The sequence below is a fragment of the Neofelis nebulosa genome, chromosome 13, assembly GCF_028018385.1.
Source record: "Neofelis nebulosa isolate mNeoNeb1 chromosome 13, mNeoNeb1.pri, whole genome shotgun sequence".
Classification (NCBI taxonomy): domain Eukaryota; kingdom Metazoa; phylum Chordata; class Mammalia; order Carnivora; family Felidae; genus Neofelis; species Neofelis nebulosa.
Window position 1 is genome coordinate 60,099,091 of NC_080794.1, and position 22,909 is coordinate 60,121,999.

Here is a 22,909-nt window from a genome sequence, read left to right on the forward strand (position 1 = left end):
TATGGAAAAATGCATCGTGGGAACGATGGGTCAGACCAGGAAATTTGTAAAGAACGGGAAACACAACTGTTAAACACACAAGCCGTGAAAAGAAGCCTTCTCCGAAGAAGCATCTTTAGAGTAAATGTATTAATGATTAAGGGAATAATCAATCTCTTGGATTCTGTGGGGTTTGGGGGCGCAATTTAATATCTATTTGTGGTTTCATGGTGATGGGTAGCTCAGGAGGGCCTTCAAGTTGCTGGTAGTATTTGGGGAGTGCGGGAGGGCGTTGCTACAGAATGGCAGAGTAAAAACAGAGAATGACCACTTTGGACTCATTTATCAGGTGAGTAATGTTACTTGAAGAGGCATCGTGTTCTCCACAGTGACTCGCTCCAGAGTCAACACACCCCGCTCTGCTCCTGGTCCAGGGGTATGTGATCTAAAGATCACTTGTAATGGCACCTGTTACACCACGGAAGGCTTACAGACAAAACGTTTCTCATCGCTTGGGATAGCACTACATGTAAAGAGTCGGGCATATCTCGCTCCTTCTTCAGTCCTCTGCAGAAACTGTTCCGGTGCCATATTCGTGAGGCCAACACGGTGGCCTGCGGCTTTGTGAGGATTCAGTTTTATGAGAAATCCATTCTACGTGAGGACAGTTAAATAAGAACCTAGCTGCCTTCATAACTGGAGATGGGAGTATGACAGGGTGGAAGGGCCTGGGGGACCAAGGGCAGGACAGAGGTGGGTCTCTCCCTGATGCCTCTGCTCGGCCCCCACGGAAGGCAGATGTCATGACCACAGAGGAGAGAGGCCTGGGCCCGGACTTTCTGTCCCCCTGTTGGTGCTTGTCACCAGACAGCCTCGCGCGCCCCCATCCACCACAAAAAGCTTAAAACTGCAAACGCTTGCCTTTTTCAGCTGGGAGTGAACTGCTTTCTGTGGGATGAATGTAGTTTTCGTCTTCATCCTCCAGAGGAACCACATAATCAGCCTGAAAGAAGTACGGAAACGAGTGAGAAGGAGGCTGTACGTTCCACGTTCATCGTCTGGGGAGGAAGGATTTTGAAAAAAACCTTTGTTGAGACAGAATTCACACACCATTAAATTCCCCTTTGTAAAGTGTATAGTTGGGTGGTTTTTAGTATATTCGCAGAGTGTGCAAGCATCACCCTAATCTAATTCGAGCACATTTTCATCCCCCCAAACAGGAGCCCTGTGCTCATTAGTCACTTCTCATCCATCCCTTCCCGGACCCAGTCAACCACTGATCTACCTTCTGTCTCTAAGAGCTGCCCATTCTGGGCACTGCCTAGAAGTGGAGTCACACGACAGATAGTCTTTTGTGACTTCTTTCATACAGCGTAGTAATTTCCGGTTTCAACTACATATCATGTGTCAGTCTTTCACTCACTTGTATGGCCAAATGATAGTCCGTTATATGAATATAACACATTTGGATCATTCAGGTGGACCTTTGGGTTGTTTTCACTTTCCGGCTTTTATGAATAATGGTGCTGTGGACATTGGTGTGCGTCTTTGTGTTGATGTACGTTTCTCTCGGGAATATACCCAGTGGTGGAATTGCTGGGTCGTACAGTAGCTCTGTGTTTAAGTCTGGGGAACTGCCAGACTGTTTGCCAAAATGCCTGTACCCTCTTCGTTCCCACCAGCAGTGTGTGAGCGCTCCGATTTCTCCGCATCCTCGCCGACACTTGTGACTGTCCGCCTTTTGGAATAGAACCATCCTGAGATGTAAAGTGGCATCTAATTATGGCTTTGACTTGCATTTCCCTGATGGTTCATGAGGTTGAGCCTCTTTTTGAACGCTTACTGCCCCTTTTTATAGCTTCTTTAGGCAAAAGTCTACTCGACTCCTTTGCCTATTTTTAATTGGGTTGTCTGTCTTTTTTATTATTGGGTTTATTATTGGGTTGGGTTCTTTAAATGCTCTAGATAGAAACCTCTTATCAAATACATAATTTGCAAAACTGTTCTCCCATTTCGTAGGTTGTTCTTATTTCTTGGTGGTGTCACTTGTAGCACAAAAGCTTTACATTTTGAAGTCCCTTTTAACTAAGTTTTCTGTTGTTGCTTCTGCTTTTGGTGATGTATCTAAGATACTACTGCCTAATGCAAGGTTGTAGGGATTTATACCTTTGTTCTCTTCTAAGAATATTATAGTTTTAGCCCTTACCTTTAGGCCTATGATCTATTTTTGGTTACTTTTTGTCTATCATATGACGGGGGCCACTCTTATGTTTTCGTATGTGGATATATGGGTCTCCTAGCACATTTTTTTAAAAAAACAATTCTTGGGGCACCTGGGTGGCTCAGTCGGTTAAGCGTCCGACTTCGGCTCAGGTCATGATCTCGCAGTCCGCGAGTTCGAGCCCCGCGTCGGGCTCTGTGCCGACAGCTCCGAGCCTGGAGCCTGCTTCGGATTCTGTGTCTCCCTTTCTCTCTGACCCTCCCCCGTTCATGCTCTGTCTCTCTCTGTCTCAGAAATAAATAAAACGTTAAAAAAAAATTAAAAAAACAATTCTTTCCCCACCGAATGGTCATGGCAACCTTGTCAATGATCAATTGACCAGAAAATGAGGGGAGGAAGTGATTTTATGCTGACATGAAGCAAATGAGATGATCAGATCCCAAATGTGGTTTTTAGCACCCATCCGGGGGGTAGCCAAGGAGGATACCAGGAGAAACAAAAACCAAACATTTACTGAGCACTTACTGCCAGGAACTCATCTGAGCACTCTACATGTGTTATTTCACTCAATCCTTAGAACCACCCAATAATATAGGTGCTACTATCGGCTGCATTTCAAGATGAAGAAACTTGAAGAAACTGAGGCCCAGAGAAGTGAAGTAGCTGGCTCACGTCCTCATAGGTAAAAAATAGAAGAGCTGGGGTTCAAGTATCAGTTCAAGGATCGAGCGCCCATACTCTTATCCACTACATTCTAGGACCTTCCTGCCTCCCCCTTCTCTTTCTGTCTTATTTCTACCCTCTCTTCATAATTGCTATTTCTCATCCTTTCTTCACCTCCACACCTGGCCTCTGTGACCTCGGACAAGTTCTTCAACCCCTTTGCGCCTCATCTGTACCATTTCCTTATCTGTAAAATGGGGAGATAATAGTACAGATTTCGTAGCGTTCTTGGAAGAGTTTAATGGGATAAATACAAAGTGCTCCGAACACCAGTGGACACCTAGCACTCAAGTGACGGCCACTCGTGTCATTAAGGCACAGGTGCTTCTTCCTCCCATGTTTTGCTCCCTCCCCAGCTCTCTGGTTAGCCTGTACCCCATACTTTTCCTGTAACCTGTACAGCAGAGCTAAGTATTTTTAGTTATTTATGCTTGTGCTTGACTTCTTCTTTTCCTATCTAATGGTTCAGCCAGATCTTAATGTTGGCCTATTTTTTTCGCTTTTAACCTCTTTCTTATCTTGACTGTCCATCTGCCCATTCCAGAATGCAGCCGCCTCCATACTTCTCCTTTTCCCACTGGTTCAAACTTGCCTGAGCCACCTCCACAAGGCTACTATTAGCAAAACTCTGCCTCTCCCCACGGGGGTCCGCTCTCAGCTATTCACAGAAATGGAGAGCCTTATATAACGCACACGGTATTCATTTGTATGCTGTGTCTGAATTTATATCTTCATATAGATTTGCCAAGCACTGAAAGAATTCACAGTGAGCCCCTAACAGCTGGTCTCTGCATCCTGTCCCCTGCTCGGCTTCCTCCTGCCACCCTCTTCTCACCCCAAAAGGTCAGCATCACCTCTCAGACAGACAGACAGACAGAGGACTGGCAAACCTCCTTTCTCTCTCTGTCAGCTGAATTTCTGACTTAAACTTAAACTGACCCTAGAGTAAAGTCATAAAGTAAAACGCTTCCAGAAGCAGGCAGGGAGACATGGGGATGTGTGCAGAGGAAGGGCATGTTCGTGCCTTGGACGAGTGGTGGGGACTATGACCAATGGAAACAAGGTCAGGGATTCACAACTGAGCCGGAGGACTGCCATGAGGCTCAGCGGCTTTGAGGCCATGACTGGCCCAGTGTTGCCCAGGCTTTCAGTTTTCAGGAGAAACTAGAAAATTGGATTTTGTAAAGAATCTAGAATATGCTAGAAAGGAACATACGACACAGGGAATCCTTCTATGGGTGAGGCACTGTAGTTAGTGCTGTTCTAACACTAAATCCTTAAAATAATCTGAAAAGATTAAAAACCGAGGCTCAGAGAGGTTATCTGGCTCGCCCAAAGTCACACAGCTAATACGGGTCAAAGCAGGAATTTGGGCCTAAATGCTGCCACTATTTTATTTAAAAGTTTCCCTTGGGGTGCCTGGATGGCTCAGTCAGTTGAGCATCCGACTTTGGCTCAGGTCATGATCTCGCTGTTCGTGGGTTCGAGTCCCCCATCAGGCCCTGTGCTGACAGCTCAAAGCCTGGAGCCTGCTTCGGATTCTGTGTCTCCCTCTCTCTATGCTCCTCCCCTGCTTACACCCTGTCTCTCTCTCAAGAAAAATAAAGATTAAAAAAAAAAAAAAGTAAAGTTTCTCTTTTCCCTCCCCTGCTGGGCTACAAATTATACCAAGGTGGAAATGAAGGTGTTTTTACAACATATTTATACACTATAGGTTTTATCACCTCTAGGCATTTAGAAACAAGTCATTTCTTCAAAAGCTGCAGTAAGATTATGGTTAGAAGTTGCCTTTATTGTGATTTTGTTTCTGAGTTCTGGTATAGGGTTGCTCTAATGGCTAAGTTCGAGGGCTTCCCTTTGCCCTTATTTACAATGCGCGGACCTCTGGGAGCCACAACATATTAGGCCTTATCAGTTATTCCTACAACAGTCTGAATGAGTTTACCGGTTAGTTTTCAAATAGGAGCAATTCCATAGGGAATAAGACGTATAAAAAGCTGGGTGCTGCCAGAGGGGAGATTGATGAGTGAAACCCAGAGTCGAGTCCTGGACAATCTGCAAAGGTGGGTCCCTGGGTAGCGGCAGCTGAGGGAAAAGGGGGTGAGAGGCAAGGGCTGCCAGCGGGAAGTGAGGTGTGGGCTCCCATGCACGTTGTGTGGGGTCTCTGACGACTAGGGTCTCTGTTATTTGTCCTCCCGCGCTCCTGTGCACCTTGCAAGAGAAATGTGGAGAAGTGGAGAGGAGGCAGGGCAGAGAAGCAAAGGAGAGTAAAGATCGAGAAATTTATGGAGGAAGGAGAAGATTCACAGGAAACCCCCGAAGAGGCTAATCAGAGGGGCACAGATCCAGTGCTGGTATCACCCATACGCGCTGGGAATGAACGTGCTTAAACTAAGGCCATACATGCCTTTTTTAGAGAAGAAAACCTTTGGGATTAACGGTGGGGAGTTAGAGGGGTGGGCGAGGAGGAGGAAGGCATGTCAGACACCAGACGGTCCTGGCCGGTCCCCCTTCCCCCTGCATCCTGCCTTCTACTCGGACTGGGAAGCCTTCAGGACAGATTTAGTTTACCTCATCCTCAAGGTCTTTGGGTTTGGGTGGGACTTGAGGTTTCTGAAGAGAAGTCAGGGCCGGCAGAGTGGAGGTCAGCCTTGTCTTTGCCGAAGGCCAGTTGGGCTTACTTGGAAGTGTCTTGCTGAAGGGCGGAGACTGCCTCTGGCTTGATCGATTGTCTTGAAAGGAACAATGACAAAACAGAAAATGAGAGGGGGGCTCTGGACCATTCCCTGCACCCAAGTATAAAACCACCCACATCTATGTAGTCACCAACAATTATTCCAGGCAGTCCTTAAAAGCGTAAAATGACATGTTAGGCAAAAATTTTCAATTGCCTGTTCCTTACATTACACTCTCCCACGAGAATGACGGCTACAGGACTCAGAAGAGCCTACGGCGCTGCACTTTGCCAGACAGAGTGGATGGCTGACCTTGACAGCAGGGAGGCCCGAGAGGGGTGTGCTCCTCGAAGGTTCCCTTTGCTCTATGAACCCTTAAGGGCAGTGACTCTCAATCTTCCTTACATAGAAGAACCACCTGGGGAACTTTAAGAAAATGGTAAGGCCCAGGCCCCACCCCAGACATACTGGGAAGAACTTGTGAGGAAGGTCTTGGCATTGATAGTTTCAAGTCTCCCAGGTTATTCTTTTTTTATTATTATTGTTTAAAAATTTTTTTAATGTTTATTTTCGAGAGACAGAGAGAGAGTGAACGGAGGAGAGGCACAGAGAGGGGGGGACACAGAATCCGAAGCAGGCTCCAGCCTCTGAGCTGTCAGCATAGAGCCCAACGTGGGGCTCCAAATCACAAAGTGGGAGATCATGACCTGAGCCGAAGTCGGACGCTTAACCGACTGAGCCACCCAGGCGCCCCTCTCTCAGGTTATCCTAAGGTGGATTCAGGGTTGCAGCTACTCATCTGAGTGAATGCACACATTCTTCCTCTCAATGATTTCCCTTCCATCATGGAGGGCCCCTGAGTTACCCCTTGTCGGGAACTGTCCTCGGCATGTGTCAGGGAAGGAACACAAGCCCCAAAGCCAAATGGCCCTGAGTTGGGTCCTTTGCTCTGCCCCTCACTGGCTGAGCTCTGTTTGGGCTAGTTATTCATTATCCAGCCTCTCTGGGACTCACATTCCTCATTTGTTTTGTTTTAAACATTTTATTTATTTATTTTGAGAATGGGGGCAGAGAAAGAGGGGGAGAGAATCCCAAGCAGGTTCCATGCCATCAGTGCAGAGCCTGATGCAGGGCTCGATCTCACAAACCTTGAGATCATGAGCTGAGCCCAGATCAAGAGTCAGAGGCTTAGAAGACTGAGCCACCCAGGCGCCCCCACATTCCTCATTTGGAAAGTGAGGATCATAACATCCACCTGAGAGGGCCACTGTAGGGACTGGGAAGAAAGCAGTGCAAGCTGTGGGAGCAGTGCCTGGCAGAGTGGATGACTAATCCATAGGACCAATACGGCGACGTGACATGGCCGAGGCGTTAGGCAACAGGGAGTCTGCTCAGTGGAATCTGAGCACATTGCAGACTGATACGCTGTAGGGAAAGCTTAGCACAGGAGGAACCTGGCATGTCCCCATCTTGGGAGCAGCCCAGGCACTCACGCTGGCTTCTGCCCCACCTTAACTTCATGAGGCTGCCCCCCGCCCCCACCACCTGGCCGCCAGGCCCACCCCCTGCTCTCCCCCCCGCCCCCCCGCCCCCCCCCCCCCCCCCCCGTGCCAGCTCCTGCCCTGTCCAAGGTGTGCCGTTCGCTTCACATTGGATGTCTCCTTGGAAGGCTCCCTCTGGGTGTTGTGGTCGGGCTGGGGCTCCGGATCAGCCACTTTGCTGTGCCCATAACTCTGTCAGGTTTTCTAGTTTTATTTGCAGGTCTTAGAGTTTGCTGGGATTTCTTAATGTAAGATCTAAGCCCACCAAAAGTAGCAAAATACACAAGACAGGCTTTGAAGAGCGTGGCCGCGAATGAGCCACTGCGCCCCCTCCCCTTAATTGCAGTTTGCTGGCCTATAAAATGGGCCTAATGCAGCCCCTTCCTTCCCAGGGTTCTGTTGCTTGAACAAGGTCACAAATCTGGTGAGCCAGGGCTTCGGGGGCTGAGAAGCCCAGCGTGCGTCCCAGCTCTGCCACTCCCCAAAGCGGTTCACTCCTCTGAACCTCACTTTCCTCCTTCGTAAAGTGAGGACGGATGCCTCTTCCGTAAGCTTCTCGAGAGGGTGAAGTAGGCCACGACTATGAAGCACGACGCTGTGAGCTACAAACACTCCGGGAGTGTGTCTGTCTTGCTTGCTGTTGAAAGCTCCGGGTTCAGCGTAGCTGTGGCACACAGTAGGTGCTCAACAGGTGAGTTGTGGCATGAAGCAAGGGTCCATGCTCAGTGCCCCGGGAGGAGGCAGTTAACGGCAGTGATAATGGACACAGGGTCCTCTACACGTAAGGGCTCTCTGTACAAATGCTGGCGTCACCGTGATCATCACAGACACACTCCCCTCCACGCCTCTGCTGAACTTAGTCGCCTGCAACCCAGGCTTCTTCCTGGGGAACAGTAAGAGTCACACTCAGGTCTGGAGGCGACACCTGAGCTGTGCCCATTTAACCTACAGCTGATTCCACACTTAGAGCTCCTCACCCACCTCCACTCCCAGCTGAAAACCCACAGTCTAGACTCAGAGTGTGGGCTGCCTGCATAGGGGTGGGCATGAAGGAACGGGGGCATTGGCAGATACTGGGATCCCTGAAGATCATCCTCGTTCTGCACAGACGTCGCAAAAGAAATTCCAGAACGTTGTGTGCGGGAAACCCCAAAAGAAGCAGGTACTAACCTCAGGGCTGATTTCTCATGGGATTATCTGGAGTTGGGCTGGGGTGGGGCGGGGGCAACCGTCAGGGTGTGCACCTTTTGTCTTTTACCCGTTTTTACCCTTGGAGACTTGGGAAGGGATAGCTTTCCCCCTCCCCCAGGCAAGCGTTCCATCTGGGGCTCCCTGGCTTGTGAGTGAGCAGATGACCCACGTGGGGGTGGCCAGGGTGGGAGGCACTCAGCGTCCTGCCAGCCCGGCTCGACCCCCCTCCCCCATGCCTGGCAGGCTGGGCGCCCAGGGTCTGGGGGTGTGTGTGGCTGCCTCACCTATGTACTCGCCCCTGGTGAAGGGCAGTGCTGGATGAACGGTTCTCGTCTCCTGCTCGGCGGGCGGCGGCTCGTAACTGTCGTCCCCGGTCTCTTCCGCTGGGAGCACGTACATCTCCGAGTCCGAGTGCTCGTCTGGGTGTTCATAGTCGCTGTCCTGCAAATGCACACCGAATGCTCAGTGCCCTGTCTGTGCTCAGCCATCGCGACAGCTCTGGCGTTAGGAGGCGGGAGCTGCTCCCCCAGCGTAGGGACCAGAGAGCGAGGCTTGGAAGGGTTGGCTAAGCAAGGTTGGGCAGCCATCAGAGGCAAAGCTGGGGTTGAGGCCGGGCCTTTCTGCCTCCAGAATTTATCACCTGAACCACTATCCTGGGGGAGCATGTGGGCCATTTAACAGGAAGGGTGGCTGAAACTCTGTGTGTCTGCAAAGAAGAACAGTCGGAGATAAAATACATTTTTAGAAGACAGAAAAAGGACACAATAAAATAGAATAACCAATAGGTTTTGTTTATCATGAATGCTGACGGTTGAGGAAAAAGATTAATATGGAAAGGGTAAAGGTTTGCATAAAATATACAGATACCTTTGAGGAGATGAGGTGTGTGTGTGTGTGTGTGTGTGTGTGTGTGTGTGTGTGTTTTAATAGAGCTGATAAACTACAGGGGCTAGGCTTCCACCTGACCCGGAGTCCATTCTCTTTCTTTTTGTTTTTCTTGTTTTAAAGATAAATTTTAGCTAAGTCTTCACTGAAATGATCGAATATTGAATATTCAATATGTATGGGAAATACATTCACACAGCAATAGTTCAAAAGGATGTCAAGTCTCCTTCCCAGGCTCTCAGTTCTTCTCCCCAGAGGTGCAGTTCCTAGTTTCTTGTGCATTTTGTTCAGAGATCGCTTAGGTATACTACACCCATATGTATATTCCCGTGCAGGAAATATCTGATCCAAGACTTCAGAGGTCTTCTGTCCACATGGCCTGACACACTGCGTGATTCGTACATGAGCTTCCAATGAATGCATGATGCACTTGCCTTTCGGCCTGTCTCCTTCCACCTGCAATCGCACAACACCGACGCAGGTACAGTGTGACACAAACACAGTGGTTCCTTCATTGCTGTCTCCTCGGGGCCTGTGGCAGGGACCAGCACAGGACAGGAGCGCAGTATGGATGAGCGAGTGAGTGAGGACCACTTTCCTCCTGAGTCTGTAGGGACATGGAGGAGAGGACAGGAGAGGGAGAGGGTGAATACCAGGAGAGGGAGAGAGAAAGGCGGCTGAAAAGGGAACTTTTCCCAAGGTGGTGGAGGAGAATTGGGAGAGAATAGAAGGAAGGAGGAGCTCAAGGAGGGTCCTTGTCCTTGTCCTAAAGCAGAAGAGTCAGGAAGGGACAGGGAGCGGGGAGGTAAGAGAAGTCTTGTAGGGGGATTTTCCCAAACCCCTGTTTCAGTAACAGCAGACAGCGAGGCTCAATAATCCTTCCTGACCGTGAATATGAAATTAAGGTGAATAGAATAATGGGAATGATAACGATTATTTTAACATTTCTATGTACTGCATACCTCAGTTACCCTTTACCAGTATCATATGAGAGAAACTGAGGCATGAGGAGTTGAATAATTTGGGGCTGTTCTGTGTTCTGAAGAAGTAGTGACTGTTCTCAAACAGGCGGCCTGGAAGGTGGAGTGAGAGCAGAAAAGCAGCCCGAGGCAAGAACCCGGCTCTGAAAGTCTCATCTAGCCAGCCTGAAGTGGTCGGGGCCCCTCCTCATCCTGGGCAACCAAAAGGCCCGTCTCTGTGGCTGCAGCATCCCAGGGAGACAGCAGTTAACGCGCTGAGAAACGGGTACTTCATAACCATCTGGAAAGTGAAAGAATCAGTAGGCGCCCAGACGCCTGTGCCTGGGAGGGGGAGATAGTTCAGGCGGCTCACTTTGTCTCAGTTTTCAACGGAGCAGGCACCGTGCTTCCCAAGACTTGATCACCTGGAGGCTAGGGAGCAGTGTGCCTCCTGGGAAGGACACAGGGGTCTTCACAGCCCCTTGGGCAGAGCAGCCTGACTGAGAGGATCAGGCTGGCCGAAGAGGCAGAGGAGGTTGAGGAGGGGTGCCTCTGCGTCAGCTGCTCTTGGCAGGCCAACGCTGACACGGGGCTGCCCATCAGACTGTAACGCCCATGAGGACTGGGCTGCGACCTCAAGAGCAATGGGAGGAGGGGTTCTACCTCGGCTGCAGGAAAGGCCTTCCTGAGAAGGAGACGTTTAAGCCAAGCCTGAAGGACAAGAAGGAGCAGAGCAAATGAGGGAGAATGGGGACGCCCTTTGGTTTCTCCTCTCTTCCCTCTTCCTTCGTCTGCCCAAGGTCCGTGAGTCAAATTGCCAAGCAGGCATGACCTTGACCTGCTGTGAGACTAAGGGCAGATCTGTGCATCTGGGCCGTAATGGACAAGGCCCTGCTGGGGGTGGTGGTGCAAGGAAAGCCGGACAGGTCCACAGGGGCTGGATTTCATCTGGCCTGGAGGCTACAAGCCTGGATTTCATTCTGTGTACAATGGGAATCCAATAAGGTCAAAATAATTGTGAGTGAATGTTTACTCAATCTTTATTACGGCAGGTATCTTAATTCTTTGCTTGTTTGGCTTTGGGACACGAGTCACGCTCTCCTCTCCAGGCTGACTCTATTTGTATTTTCTAAGTCCCTACCATGTGCTCTTTTTCTCCAGCCCGCGAGCTCCATTTTCTTGATTTCCCTGTGGTTGTGGACCAGCTCTCAACTTTGCTTCAGACGTGGCTGGGCGCGTGCGGCCAGCAGGGGGCGCAGCTGCAGCGCTTTGGAGGGACCAGCGGCTGCCGGGCCCTGGGAGGAACTCCACACCCAGCTGACCTGCAAAGGACCCCTGTCATCCCCTCTTTTTTACAAATCTTCGCTCTGCAGTTGAGAAGGGAGATACTCCTGTCTCATGATACGTTGAATATACTCCAGGTGGTGTACACAGTGTGGATGGACCTGGGCTCAGACTCAGTTCTGGGCACTGGATTGAAGTCCTGGGCTCTCATTACACTGGCCACTGAGTAACTGAATTTCCGTGTGCAAGTCCTTTTCATTCTCTTAGCTTTGGTTTCCTTATCTGTAAAATGGGGTGTGTGGTTGTGTGGAGGCCCTCCTGGATCCTGTCCAGATAAAACAAGTGTAGAGTGGAGCAGGCTAACATTCTGGATGAATTCGATACAAATGAGGAATAATTGTTACAAAAAAGTTTTTAGGCTGTCTTGTCCCTACAAGACTTCACCCAAGAGAGCAGTGAGCACTGGGGCCCTGTGGGCTACAGAGCCACCTTGGAGAGGTTGACAGTTAATTCTGACACATCACCTTCCGTATCATCACGGCCAGGTCCCTTGCTCAGTCTGTGGCCCCCAGCATGTGCTACTGTCCTCTTGGTCACTGCAAGCACCTTAGAGTTTAAAAGCCAGGTTTTGAGACCTGAGGGCTTGGGTTGGAATTTTGGAACTGCAAGTTACTTAAACTCTCCATGCCTTGGTTTCTTTACCTGTAGAATGAGCAGGGCTGATATTCACAATGTTTGACAACTAGCATGGCTCAGGTCCCGACTTGGCCCTAAAGAGTGTCCCAGAGGCCCCCTGATGCGCCAGGCATTCACTCTTTGATGCTGGTTTTTGATGTTTGGCTCCTGGATAAGGCCCAGGCAGCGATGGGACACTGAGGAATTCAGGGCAGAGGAATTTGTCAACTGATATAGAAATATTTAAAAACATTCTAACGTATGTTTTGGCTGTGCTGGTTAGTACTCTGAATACCAGCACTGAAGACAGGGATAAGAATGCCTGCACACAGGGCTGTGGGGAGGATCACATGAGGTAATGCCGATGAAGAACTTAGCCTGGCACGTGGGGGTGCTAGGTCAAGTCAGCCATCATGAGGTTCTTGCTGCCTTGTCTGTAGGTGGCCTTTCCAGCCCAGCCATCTCCCTGCTGGGATGTGCAGCTGACTATGAGCATGTAATTCAGAAACAAGCCCTTCAAAAGGCCTCCCACGGACCCTGGCGGAAAGGATGATCTTCTGGTCTCAGGAGCAAATACTTACAAAGTCATCTGACCACTGCTCCTCTTCGTCAGCAAGGTCCTCTGCAGTGGCATGTGGGAAGCAGAAAGCACAAGCGTCAATCTCAGCTCCACCCTGTCCCCAAGCTCTCTGCGCCCACCTTCCTTGCCCCTGGGCTTCCTGGTCCTGTTTCCTTGGCCTTGAACGGTTATTACACATACCTCGTGTTCATCCACTTTCGACTCCTCTTTTTTGAAAAAATCAGTTCTCAAAGCATAAAGGGACGTTCCACTGAGCAGAGAAACAGTACATCTGAACCATGTCCGTTTTTGTTAAGGAACACTTTTGGGACTTTAGAATGATCCGGGAGGCACCTGCAATGCCTACCATGCTGCTTCTAAGGATTCATTTGAATCAATATATGGATGGTATAGTAGGAAGAGCACTGGACAGGGAGTCAGATAGACCAAAACTCTCATGCAGGCTCTGTTCTTAACTAGCTGGAGGGTAGGCAAGGCAATTAACGTCTCTGGGCCTCAGTTTTAAGATCTATGGGATCACTTCTGTGATTCTCTGTAGCTCTAACTTTGACTTTCTTATTGAAAAGCATTTACCCGGTGCTTTACTACACGCTGGGCAATATCATCAGAGTTTTGCACTCAATTAGCTCCCTCAAAACCTTACGAGGAAACTGAGGCCTAGAGAAAATAAGCCATTTGCCCAAGGTCAGATAGTAAATAATAGAGCCGGGAGTTGAACCCTGTAGGTGGACTTCCAAGTGCATGCTCTGAACTCCAATGTCACACTGCCTCACTGTCTTTGAGCTCCAGGGTTCAAGCCCTGTCCTCAGCTCTGCAGGCAGTGTAAAAATGGATATAACAGGTCTCAAGTAGCTGAGGATCTTGAAGAATAAAATTGATCTGAATTATGACAGCCAAGGAGAATATTTGACCCCCTTTACTCCAAAACACATTTAGAGTATGAGAAGCTTAGCATCCATCCCATCACATACGCTGACATTAGAGGTTAAATACAATTTACTCAGCTATGTACAGATCAACCAGGCCCAGGTCCAGAGGGCAGTGTGGCTCCAGCGACTATCCCATAGAGGCATCCCATTAAGCAGCCATGGCTAGAGGGCCCAGTGAATGGTCCCTGAAACCCCCAGAGCCTCTCTAGAATCTTTTCTTGCCATTTCTAGCCCCTGCTATGGCAGGCTACTGACTCCAGATCTGGGTAGACTCCAAAGAGGCACAAGGAAAAGAATTGCACATTAAAAATGGGGGCCTGCAAAGCATAAGAGACTGTTAAAAACTGAGAACAAACTGAGGTTTGATGGGGGGGGGAGGGGAGGGTGGGTGATGGGTATTGAGGAGGGCACCTTTTGGGATGAGCACTGGGTGTTGTATGGAAACCAATTTGACAATAAATTTCATATATTAAAAAAAATAAATAAAAAAAAAAAAATAAAAATGGGGGCCTGAAGGAGGTGTTTAGATCAGAGTGGCCGGATTTTAAACTGTGGCAGCAACAGCGCCCTCTCATGGGAAAAACGTGATAGGCGCTAAGACAGAGCTTTCTTCTAGGAGCCAAATAATGGGTCAAACTTTGACATTAACAGAAAAAAAAATTATTAAATTATGATTTGGCCTCATGTATACCAAATTAGAGTATACTGCAACCACTGGGGCTTTCCAAGAAACTCCAGAAGAATAGATGACTAAGTCCTCTTCCCAATACCTGGCACTGAGCGGGAATAGGTTTCTAACACCTTAAGTTTGGGGATAATTGAAGATCAGCACTTAAGGGGCCACAATGTTTTTGTTTCGACCTTTAAAATAGAAACATTTATAAATTGATGTTATAAATCGCACTTCCCTGCCTTGATCAGCCGTGCCTGCCGAACCTTTTCTCAGGGACCCAGGGTCCACTTTGTGGTCAGACACTGCTCAAAGTACTCGCAGGAGCTGTCTAACTCCTTCTCCTGTCCCCATTATCTTTCCTCTCCCACACATACTTCATACTGTTTCTAGTCATTTTCTTAAAATACAGTTTGAATCATGCTGCTCCTTTCCTCAAGAATCATCAGTAGCTCCCTAAGGAGTGAAGTCAAGGCTCTGTGTCAACACATCAAATGCCTTCATCTCCTGTCCCTCTCTGGACTTCTCTCGCACAGCCTTCCACGTTCACTGATACTGGAAGCATGTTCCTCCCAGCCTGCACTTTTGGTGGTCCTCTGCTCCGTTCACGCTGTTCCCCCAGACCCTGTTCCTGGGAAAGCCCTGTCATACCTCTGCCATACAACCTTCCCCAGTCCCTCAGGTTATAACCCACTACTCCTTCCTCCTCCCTCTTAGATGCTGCTGGCACCTTGACGACATAGGCACTGCATTCTGCCCTATGCTGGGATTCATTTCCTCGTGTCTCTCTATACTGAAAAGCAAGGCCTGTTTAGTTTGCCTTTGTATCTGGATGACCTTTGACATTTGTAATCCTGCGCAGTAATAAAAGTATGAACCAATAAATGAGTTGAATGAATGAAAATTAGGATAATAATAATAGATTGCATTTATTGAACACTTCCTGTGTGCTCAGTGCTAGGATAAGTGTACTTTCACAATTACCCTCAAAATAGCGCTTTGTGGTAGGTGCCCTTATGATCTCACTTTTGGAGTCGAGGAAACTGGGGCTAAGAGAGTCTGCAAAACCTGTCTGAGGCCACGTGGCTGGTGAATGTGGGGGGTAGACTGGGGGCCGGGGTACCTGTGTTGGCTCCTGCAGCTAAAATCTCATGTAAACTGCCTGGCCCTCTACTGTGGCTTCAGATAAAGCCTAGGAGAAACAGGATGGCCCGGTGCAGGTATCATGGGGCACTGAGGCAGAAAAGAGAGAAAAGCATCATCATGTGGGAGAGGTTACCTGATGGTGCCCCGCCCACTACACCCATCCTACAGGCAGCTTGCAATCTCTTACTCATAAAATCACAGCCCTCACGCCATTTCCCAGACTGAAAAGCATGAGAGTCCAAAGAACTAGGTCCAAAGTAGGGGATGTCCAGAACCTCAGTGAGTCTCCTAATATGGTTGGTTGTGGTTTTAGAACCAGGCTCCCTGGGTTCAAATCCTGGCTCTGCTCTTTACTACCTGCTTGGCAGTGGACCGGTACTTTGTTTAAAGCTCAATTTCTCGCCAGGGCAACAAGGGTAGGAATAGTGCCTGCCTCATGTTTTTATGAGAATCGAGTAATACAATACATGTGAAGTGCTTCACAAAGCCTGGCATACAGTAAATGCTGTATTAATGTTACTTATTGTTTTCTCGGGTATTGATAATGTCTTAGTAAACCCTCAAAACAATACCAATTCTATTTCACTCTAATGGCAACCACACAGTATGGTTACCATTTAGAAATGGACCCCAGAGAGCCTCAAGTATAGAGGGTGATGTTTTCAGGAGGGTAAGTTCAAGCGTAATACGGGCCGGGTGGTTTAACTTGAGAGGTAAGGTTGCACGCAAGAACCTGGCAGGTTTCTTCCTGGCAGGAAGCTGAGATACTGGCTCAGCCTCCTTATTAGGGAAAGCCTTTTCTATTGTGTCGTGTTTCTGGCTTGGGCTCCATTTACGGTGTCACAATCCCATGCCACACAATGGAGGGACTCCTCCCCTTGCCTGGCCCAGGCTTTGTGATTCACATGCCCCACCCCACAAGCCTGTGGGCACAGCACTACGTGACATGTGAGAACGACCCGATGACCCCACCTCAGTGTGCACACTGGGGTTTTGAGCTTTGGGCTCTCAGGTCAGGCTGCCTTGATCAAAATCCCGATTCTGCCATTTGCTAGCAGTGTGACAGGCAAATTGCTTAACCTCTGGATATCTGTTTTCTCGTCACTGAAACGGACATGACTAATAGTGCCTATATCATGGGGCTTTGAGAGAGAATGAAATAGCCCAGGGAAAGTGCACAGAAGGGTGCCTGATAGGAGTAAGGGCTCAACGGGAGCCGTGTGTGACTATCAACCTACTTTAATGATCATAATAACCTGAAGGATAGGTCGGCACTCTCATCTCCAAGCAGGAAGCTGAGGCTCAGGGAAGTTTTAAACTGTTCTAAGTTCACAGTGTTTAGGGGCCAAAGCCAGGATTCTAACCCAGGGCTAAAGGACCCCAAAGTCCAAGGTCTTCTCACTGAGCCATGGAGGGAATAGACCTAGAGTCTAGGAGGGCAGCCATGTATCGCACTGATGACAACCCAGGGCAGCGTAAACTTTCCTGACAAATGTCCCTACACCTGGGATCATGGTCAGATGCTGGGGAAGCTCCAGGAAGGTGCTGCACGAGCTCGCACGAGGCTGTGTGGTGGCAGTGGGACTGAACTGGGCCTTGAAGGACGAGCAGGACGTGCGTGACAGAATGAAGATGAAAGAGGGCATCCTCCTTCCATCTCTTAAGGCTGGGGCCTGTGTGTCAGCCCCAGAAGCAGGGCTTGGCTGATGGCTAGAAGGGGCATCCATAAGGCACAGAGGTGCCTGGAGTGAACGAGCTGCGCTGGAGAGTAGGGAAAGAAAACAAAACCGGATTGGTTGCCAGCCAAGGGGGCGCTCCAACCACAGAGGCCACTGTAGGTCCCGGTGACAAGCTGGAGGTAGGGAGGCTGATGACGATGGTGTTTGAGTAGCTCAGGCATAAAGAGACGAAGGTTGAACCAGACTAGGGGTCTTGGGAATGGGAATGGAAGGACGGTGAAGGACTCTGTGGCAAGAGCTTGAGGGAAGGGGTGAAGGCAAGGGTGTGAATTGGGCCTTTCTGTTCCAGATCAGCAGCAGCACCAGAGACCAGCGTTGAGAGACACGCGCTCCAAACTGTGGGTCTGACACATGCTCAGTTGTAGCCCTGATTCAGCACTGGAGGCCACGCGCTGGGCCACCGGGCTTGCCAGCTTCTCCTCATGCAGAGCCGGTGGTGAGATGCAGGGAACCAGTGGGAAGACCGCAGTGGCACGCAGGAAAGAGGGAAGGAGGCTGGACTAGATGTGGTGGTGGGGACAGACGCAGGGAAGGAACAGAAAGCAGAACTACAGAAACTGTGGGGGGGGGCAGCCGGTGGACAGTCCAGGACCCCTGGGTGTACCCCAAGAGAAGAAAGGGATGTGACCATGTGGGGAGCAGATTTGGGCTGGCTAGGAGAGGTGATTTGCAACTAAATACCTAACATCTCAGAAAGTCCCTTTGTCTGAATATCTCTTCAGCCCTTCCCGGAGCCCTGTTAACGGGGTGGGTGTGCAGACATGGAGGGCTTAGCCCCAGCTTAGCCATCGCCTGGCTGTAGGGCCTTGGGCAGCCAGTTGGCCTGCCTGGGCTCTAGTTATCCCTAAGTGAGAAGCTAAGGTTGGGTGGTCTTTCAGGGCTTTCCAGCCTTAAAGGACTTTCAAGTCCAAGTTTTATTCCTCTATACTTAGTTGCACGAGGCAGGACTGATGGTGCAAGCCGCTCTCCCCGTGTCAGCCTTGCGGGGTCCGCCGGTCAGAGTGTAGCCAGGGAGACGAAAAATTGAGTGAATGCTGGCTTCGGTAAGGACAGCAGGGCAAGGGCAGAGCAGTGTTATATTTCCCGTCTTTGGTGGCCAGAGGGTTGGGAGGTACACCCTGTGCTTCTGTGGTGGGCATTTGCCCAAGAATCTCTGTCTGACTACCTTCCTTTGTCCCGAGGTCTGTCCTCTTTGCAGTTGCTCAGATCTCCTCCCTGAATGACATCAGTGGTGGGAGGAGAATGATTACAACAGCCCCTGGGAATTAGGGCCCAAGGGTACAGGGAGGGGGGCCTGGTTCAGTTCTGACCGCTCAGGGGTTTGTGGAATGGCCAGGGAGCTTCAATCCACTAGCAGTGTGACCTTAGGCGAGTATCTGCCTATTGCCTTTCTTATCTATTATCTGCTCCCCACTAGTCATTAAACACCTTAAGGTCAGGGGCTATAGTTTGTTCCCAACTCCATGTCTAGTAGCGTGAGCACCACGCGGGGCACACTTGTGTAATATTTGTTGAACGAGTCAAAGAATGTGTGCAACAGCGGAAGCACCTGGAGTTACCGAGTCCAGAGAAGAAACCCTTCAAGTGACCTAATTTCCTAATTGTATCCTTGATGTTGCACAGACCCACTCTATTTCTCTTTTATTTGGTGTTTACAGACTTGTGCTGTGTGGCCATTAGGACACACTTAAGGAGCCACTAGGAAATGGATTGCATCTGTGTCCTGACGGAGCTGTCTGCCCTTGACAGGCCCAGGTAGGTGTGGGAGGTCACCACCGGAAACGTCCAAACAGAAAGTGGACCTCACTCGTGGCACATGGTGGGGGGAGCAGGTGTAAGCACTGGATTGGATAGGCTGTAGGACCCCTGGGGCTCCTTTTAAACCTGACACTCCATGATTCCATGACTTTCCTACCACAACTTGGGTTACTTAGCAGGTGTAGTCTGTTTTCTTTTCTTGCTTAGAACTTGGGAGAGAAGAATGAATTTGTTCTCATTTGTTAACTAAGCAGCTCCCTTCACTTTTGATCAGGTAGGTTTCAAAGGTCAGGACGGGGCATGTATGTATATATGTTTGTATCACTCTGTGACCCAGTGAGTTCTGGAAAGTGGTGCAACAGGTCAGTCACCAGACTTGGGTGGCTTGGGTCCTACACAACCTCCACCTCAGATTAGATTAGACATTGCTGTAAGGACCTTCATAAAACTTTGTGCTTCCCCATCACCCTGAACCCTAATTGCTTTTAGATCATGAATGGATACTCTTCTTTGCTATAAATTCTATGAGTGTGGAGACTATATTTTTCTTGGTTAGCACTGTATCTCCACCTAAAATCTTGTATGTACCTGGCACATGGACAATACTTAATAAATGTCTGATAAGTAGATGAGTGGATGGATGGATGGATGGATGGAGTACTACATCTCCACTATAGTCAAATGCTTAATAGATTTGGGCATTAGGATAGGCACCTTTTGTTTTCAAATGAGTAGAACATAGTTCCCTTTTCAAGAATTAAATATGAACATGAAATTAGTCGAGAGTCCAAGTATTTTAGAAATACTCTTACCTGAGGCATAGTCCCTTTGAGGAACACTTGGAGGTGCTTTGACTTTCAGCCTATAGATAACAACCATTAGACAAATGGTCAGTGGGTAGGACAACTGTTGTCAAGGCCCATAATATAAGCAAATATAGAGATAACAGACAGATAACTAATAGAATAATGGCTTCTTTTGGACCCATCACATTGAAAGACTAAATGTATTATAAATGTAGTGAAGCCATTGATCAGAGGTCTCCTAGCTCCCTCATCTCCCCAGTGTACAACGGGGCTGTGACTTGGCAAAGGTGAAGTCAGGTGCTGGAATAGTCACCTGAGTTCAGAGCTTCAGGGAAGAAAATTGTTAATTGGTTGATAAGATGGTAATAGAGGATGAACTCTGTTTTAATAAATAACTCAATGCAGGACGCCTGGGTGGCTCAGTCAGTCAAGCGTCTGACTCTTGGTTTCTACTGTGGTCACGACCTCACGGTTTTGTGAGTTCGAGCCCCGCATGGGGCTCTGTGCTGGCGACGCGGAGCCTTGCTTGGGATTCTCTCTCTCTCTCTCTGCCCCTCCCCGACTCATGCTGTCTCTGTCTCTCTCAAAAATAAACTTAAAAGAAATAACTTAATACCTCAATGCTTTAAACAACAAGAAAAATATTAGTTATAATGAACACTTTGGTTGTAGGTTGGACTGACACTGTTTTTGCACTATTTAAAAAAAAAAAAAAGCCAAATAAGAGAGCAGTGAGTGTTCCCGGGTGGGGATTGTGATATTTAGCTTACTGAGAAGTTGAACTGTTTCAAGCACTCTCAAAATTACTTTAGTATCTTTAGGCATATATAGAATGTTTGAATATTCACAATCCTTCCCTACTCATTACAAGAAGAAACTTAAAATTACATTTTAAAAATATACCCCAATTTTTAGGCTTTTTATAAGTTTTGACACCACCTCCCATTCTATTTCTAGTAAATTATTATTCTTAATAATAGTTGCCCATTTTATTTAAGAATGATTTGCTTAAAGAAGTTTAAAAATATATAAATAGAACCTATATCCAGTAGCTTTTATTTACTAAAACATCACATCCTTTTACAGAGGCAGGATATAAGGTAACCATTACATGCAAAACATATTTCATTCCTTGGGGGGAAAAAAGCAGCACAAAAATTCATGTCTGATTACAAAAAATAAGCCTGATAAACCAGAATTGTAATGTTTCAAAAATAACAATTTTTATATTTGCATAGAAATTCTGTTTTTTGTTTGCCCCAAGGTTCTCAGATCAATTATTTCATTCAATTCTCATAGCAAGACAGGGTGTGCTGGGAAGATATTATCATTAGATGTATGACGAGGTCCAGAGACAGAGATGATCCACGGTGTTATAGGGGGAAAAAACCCTCAAAAACAAACAAGGAATGGTACCAGGTCTATTCCTGAAAGAGAAAAATTTTGAAAACTAACCATTTCCCATTATTGCCATCATTTCATTAAAGAAAAGAAAGGGCATTTTAATATTCCCAAATGTATGAAGGTTATCATCTCCGAATAAAGGACAGACTCAGGAAAGGGCTGTTGGTCACTGAACACCGACCAGGAAGAAAAGCTGTGGTTTGGGTCTCACTCAGCAGCTGGCAGCTGCATGCCAACCCCCAACGCTTCAAGGTCCTTATTTTCTCATTTGGCCATGAACCAGTGACAACTCTGTCATGGTCTTGTGTTAGGAAACCAGCGTGTTCAACCGTGCTTCCTCCTTTCAAGGTAGCACCTGTTGCCTGGCAACGAGTAAGAGCTTAACTGCAGGTCCCTTAGAACCAAAGGGCCACTGACTTCACCCAGGGTAATGACTATGGCAGCCAGATTTCCCAAGCTGAGAAGAAACATTTGTCAAGTACAAGTGCATTTTGGGAACAATGGGCATAAAAAAAATAGAAACTGTCTGAAAATATGTGAGCTCCGTGGCTACTGTGTAAGTATGACCAACCATGGAATAGAGAGACATTTTATACAGAGGCTTCATATTATTAAGAAAAGTCGCGTGTTATAAAACTAGCAACTGTGGGATAATTAATCTAGAATTGATTAAAACAATGACTCGCAGGCTTCTCTCATTTCAGTGAGATTCTGTATGTGTCAGAAGTATTAAATGAAAATAATCACATGCCTCTCCCTGCCACAGGACAGAACATGGAGACAAAGTCTCCTCCTCTAGGAGATGACCAGTTCCCCACAAGCAGACCGTTTTAACGATTTTATGATAATCACTTATACATATTGAGACTCATTACATTTTATAGTCTAAAAACACCATAAAACATGATTTCTTTCGAGTTTAGCAAAGACCAAAGAATGAAGATATTCTGTTCTTTATATATATATAATATATATCATATATTTATATTATATATAATCTATACATATATATTTAATGTTTATTTATTTTGAGAGAGAGAGTGCAAACAGGGGAGGGGCAGGGAGAGAGGGAGGCAGAGAATCCCAAGCAGGCTCCACACTGTCAGCACAGAGCCCAGTGTGGGGCTGGGACACAGGAACCACAAGATCATGACCTGTGAAGCTGAAATCAAGAGTTGGTCATTTAACCAACTGAGCCACCCAGATGCCCCTGAACATACTCTGTTCTGAAGGTATAGGTCAATGAACTTTTATACACTATTAGTGGTACAAAATTTTTGGAAAACAATTTGGTAATATCAACAAAAATGTCAAGGGCATAACTTCTTCGATCTAGAAATTTCATTTCAGGAATTTAGCTTTCTGCTATACTCAAAGTCCACAAAACCTATTTATTGAAATGTTATTTATGGCAGTTAAACTGAAAGAAATGGCCACAAAATTTTGATTGATCTTATCAAATTGCCCTCCAAGAATATGCCTGTTTAAACTCCCACATCTCCCTCTCTTTAAAAAGTGTCCACCAGGGGCGCCTGGGTGGCCCAGTCAGTTAAGCCTCTGACTCTTGATCTTGGCTCAGGTCATGACCTCAGTTTGTGAGATTGAGCCCTGTGGGATTCTCTCTGTCCCTCTCTCTCTGCCCCTCCCCTGCTCACGTGTATGCACACACTCTCTCTCTCACAAAATAAATAAATAAAACTTAAAAAAATAAAAAATAAAAAGTGTCCACCAATACATAGCTGGT

General features: G+C 47.7%; 1 protein-coding gene and 1 long non-coding RNA gene across 3 annotated transcripts in view; one reads left to right on the forward strand and one right to left on the reverse strand.

The window, feature by feature from the left end:
• The window catches only part of BLNK (B cell linker), a 76,042-nt gene that overhangs the window by 26,172 nt on the left and 26,961 nt on the right, over window positions 1-22,909 (reverse strand). Inside the window, exons 3-8 of one of the 2 annotated variants that reach the window (XM_058697315.1) lie at window positions 19,768-19,817; window positions 12,715-12,755; window positions 8,971-9,036; window positions 8,615-8,771; window positions 5,495-5,655; window positions 901-982 (exon numbers count right to left, since the gene is read on the reverse strand). In XM_058697315.1, the coding sequence (XP_058553298.1) occupies window positions 901-982; window positions 5,495-5,655; window positions 8,615-8,771; window positions 8,971-9,036; window positions 12,715-12,755; window positions 19,768-19,817 (557 nt within the window). The remainder of the gene's footprint in view (window positions 1-900; window positions 983-5,494; window positions 5,656-8,614; window positions 8,772-8,970; window positions 9,037-12,714; window positions 12,756-19,767; window positions 19,818-22,909) is intronic. The other variant, XM_058697316.1, reaches the window with a different exon arrangement.
• LOC131493140 (uncharacterized) lies at window positions 17,325-20,480 on the forward strand. Its single transcript, XR_009252484.1, has 3 exons — window positions 17,325-17,633; window positions 18,130-18,240; window positions 18,856-20,480. It is a non-coding gene; the product is annotated as an uncharacterized LOC131493140 (long non-coding RNA).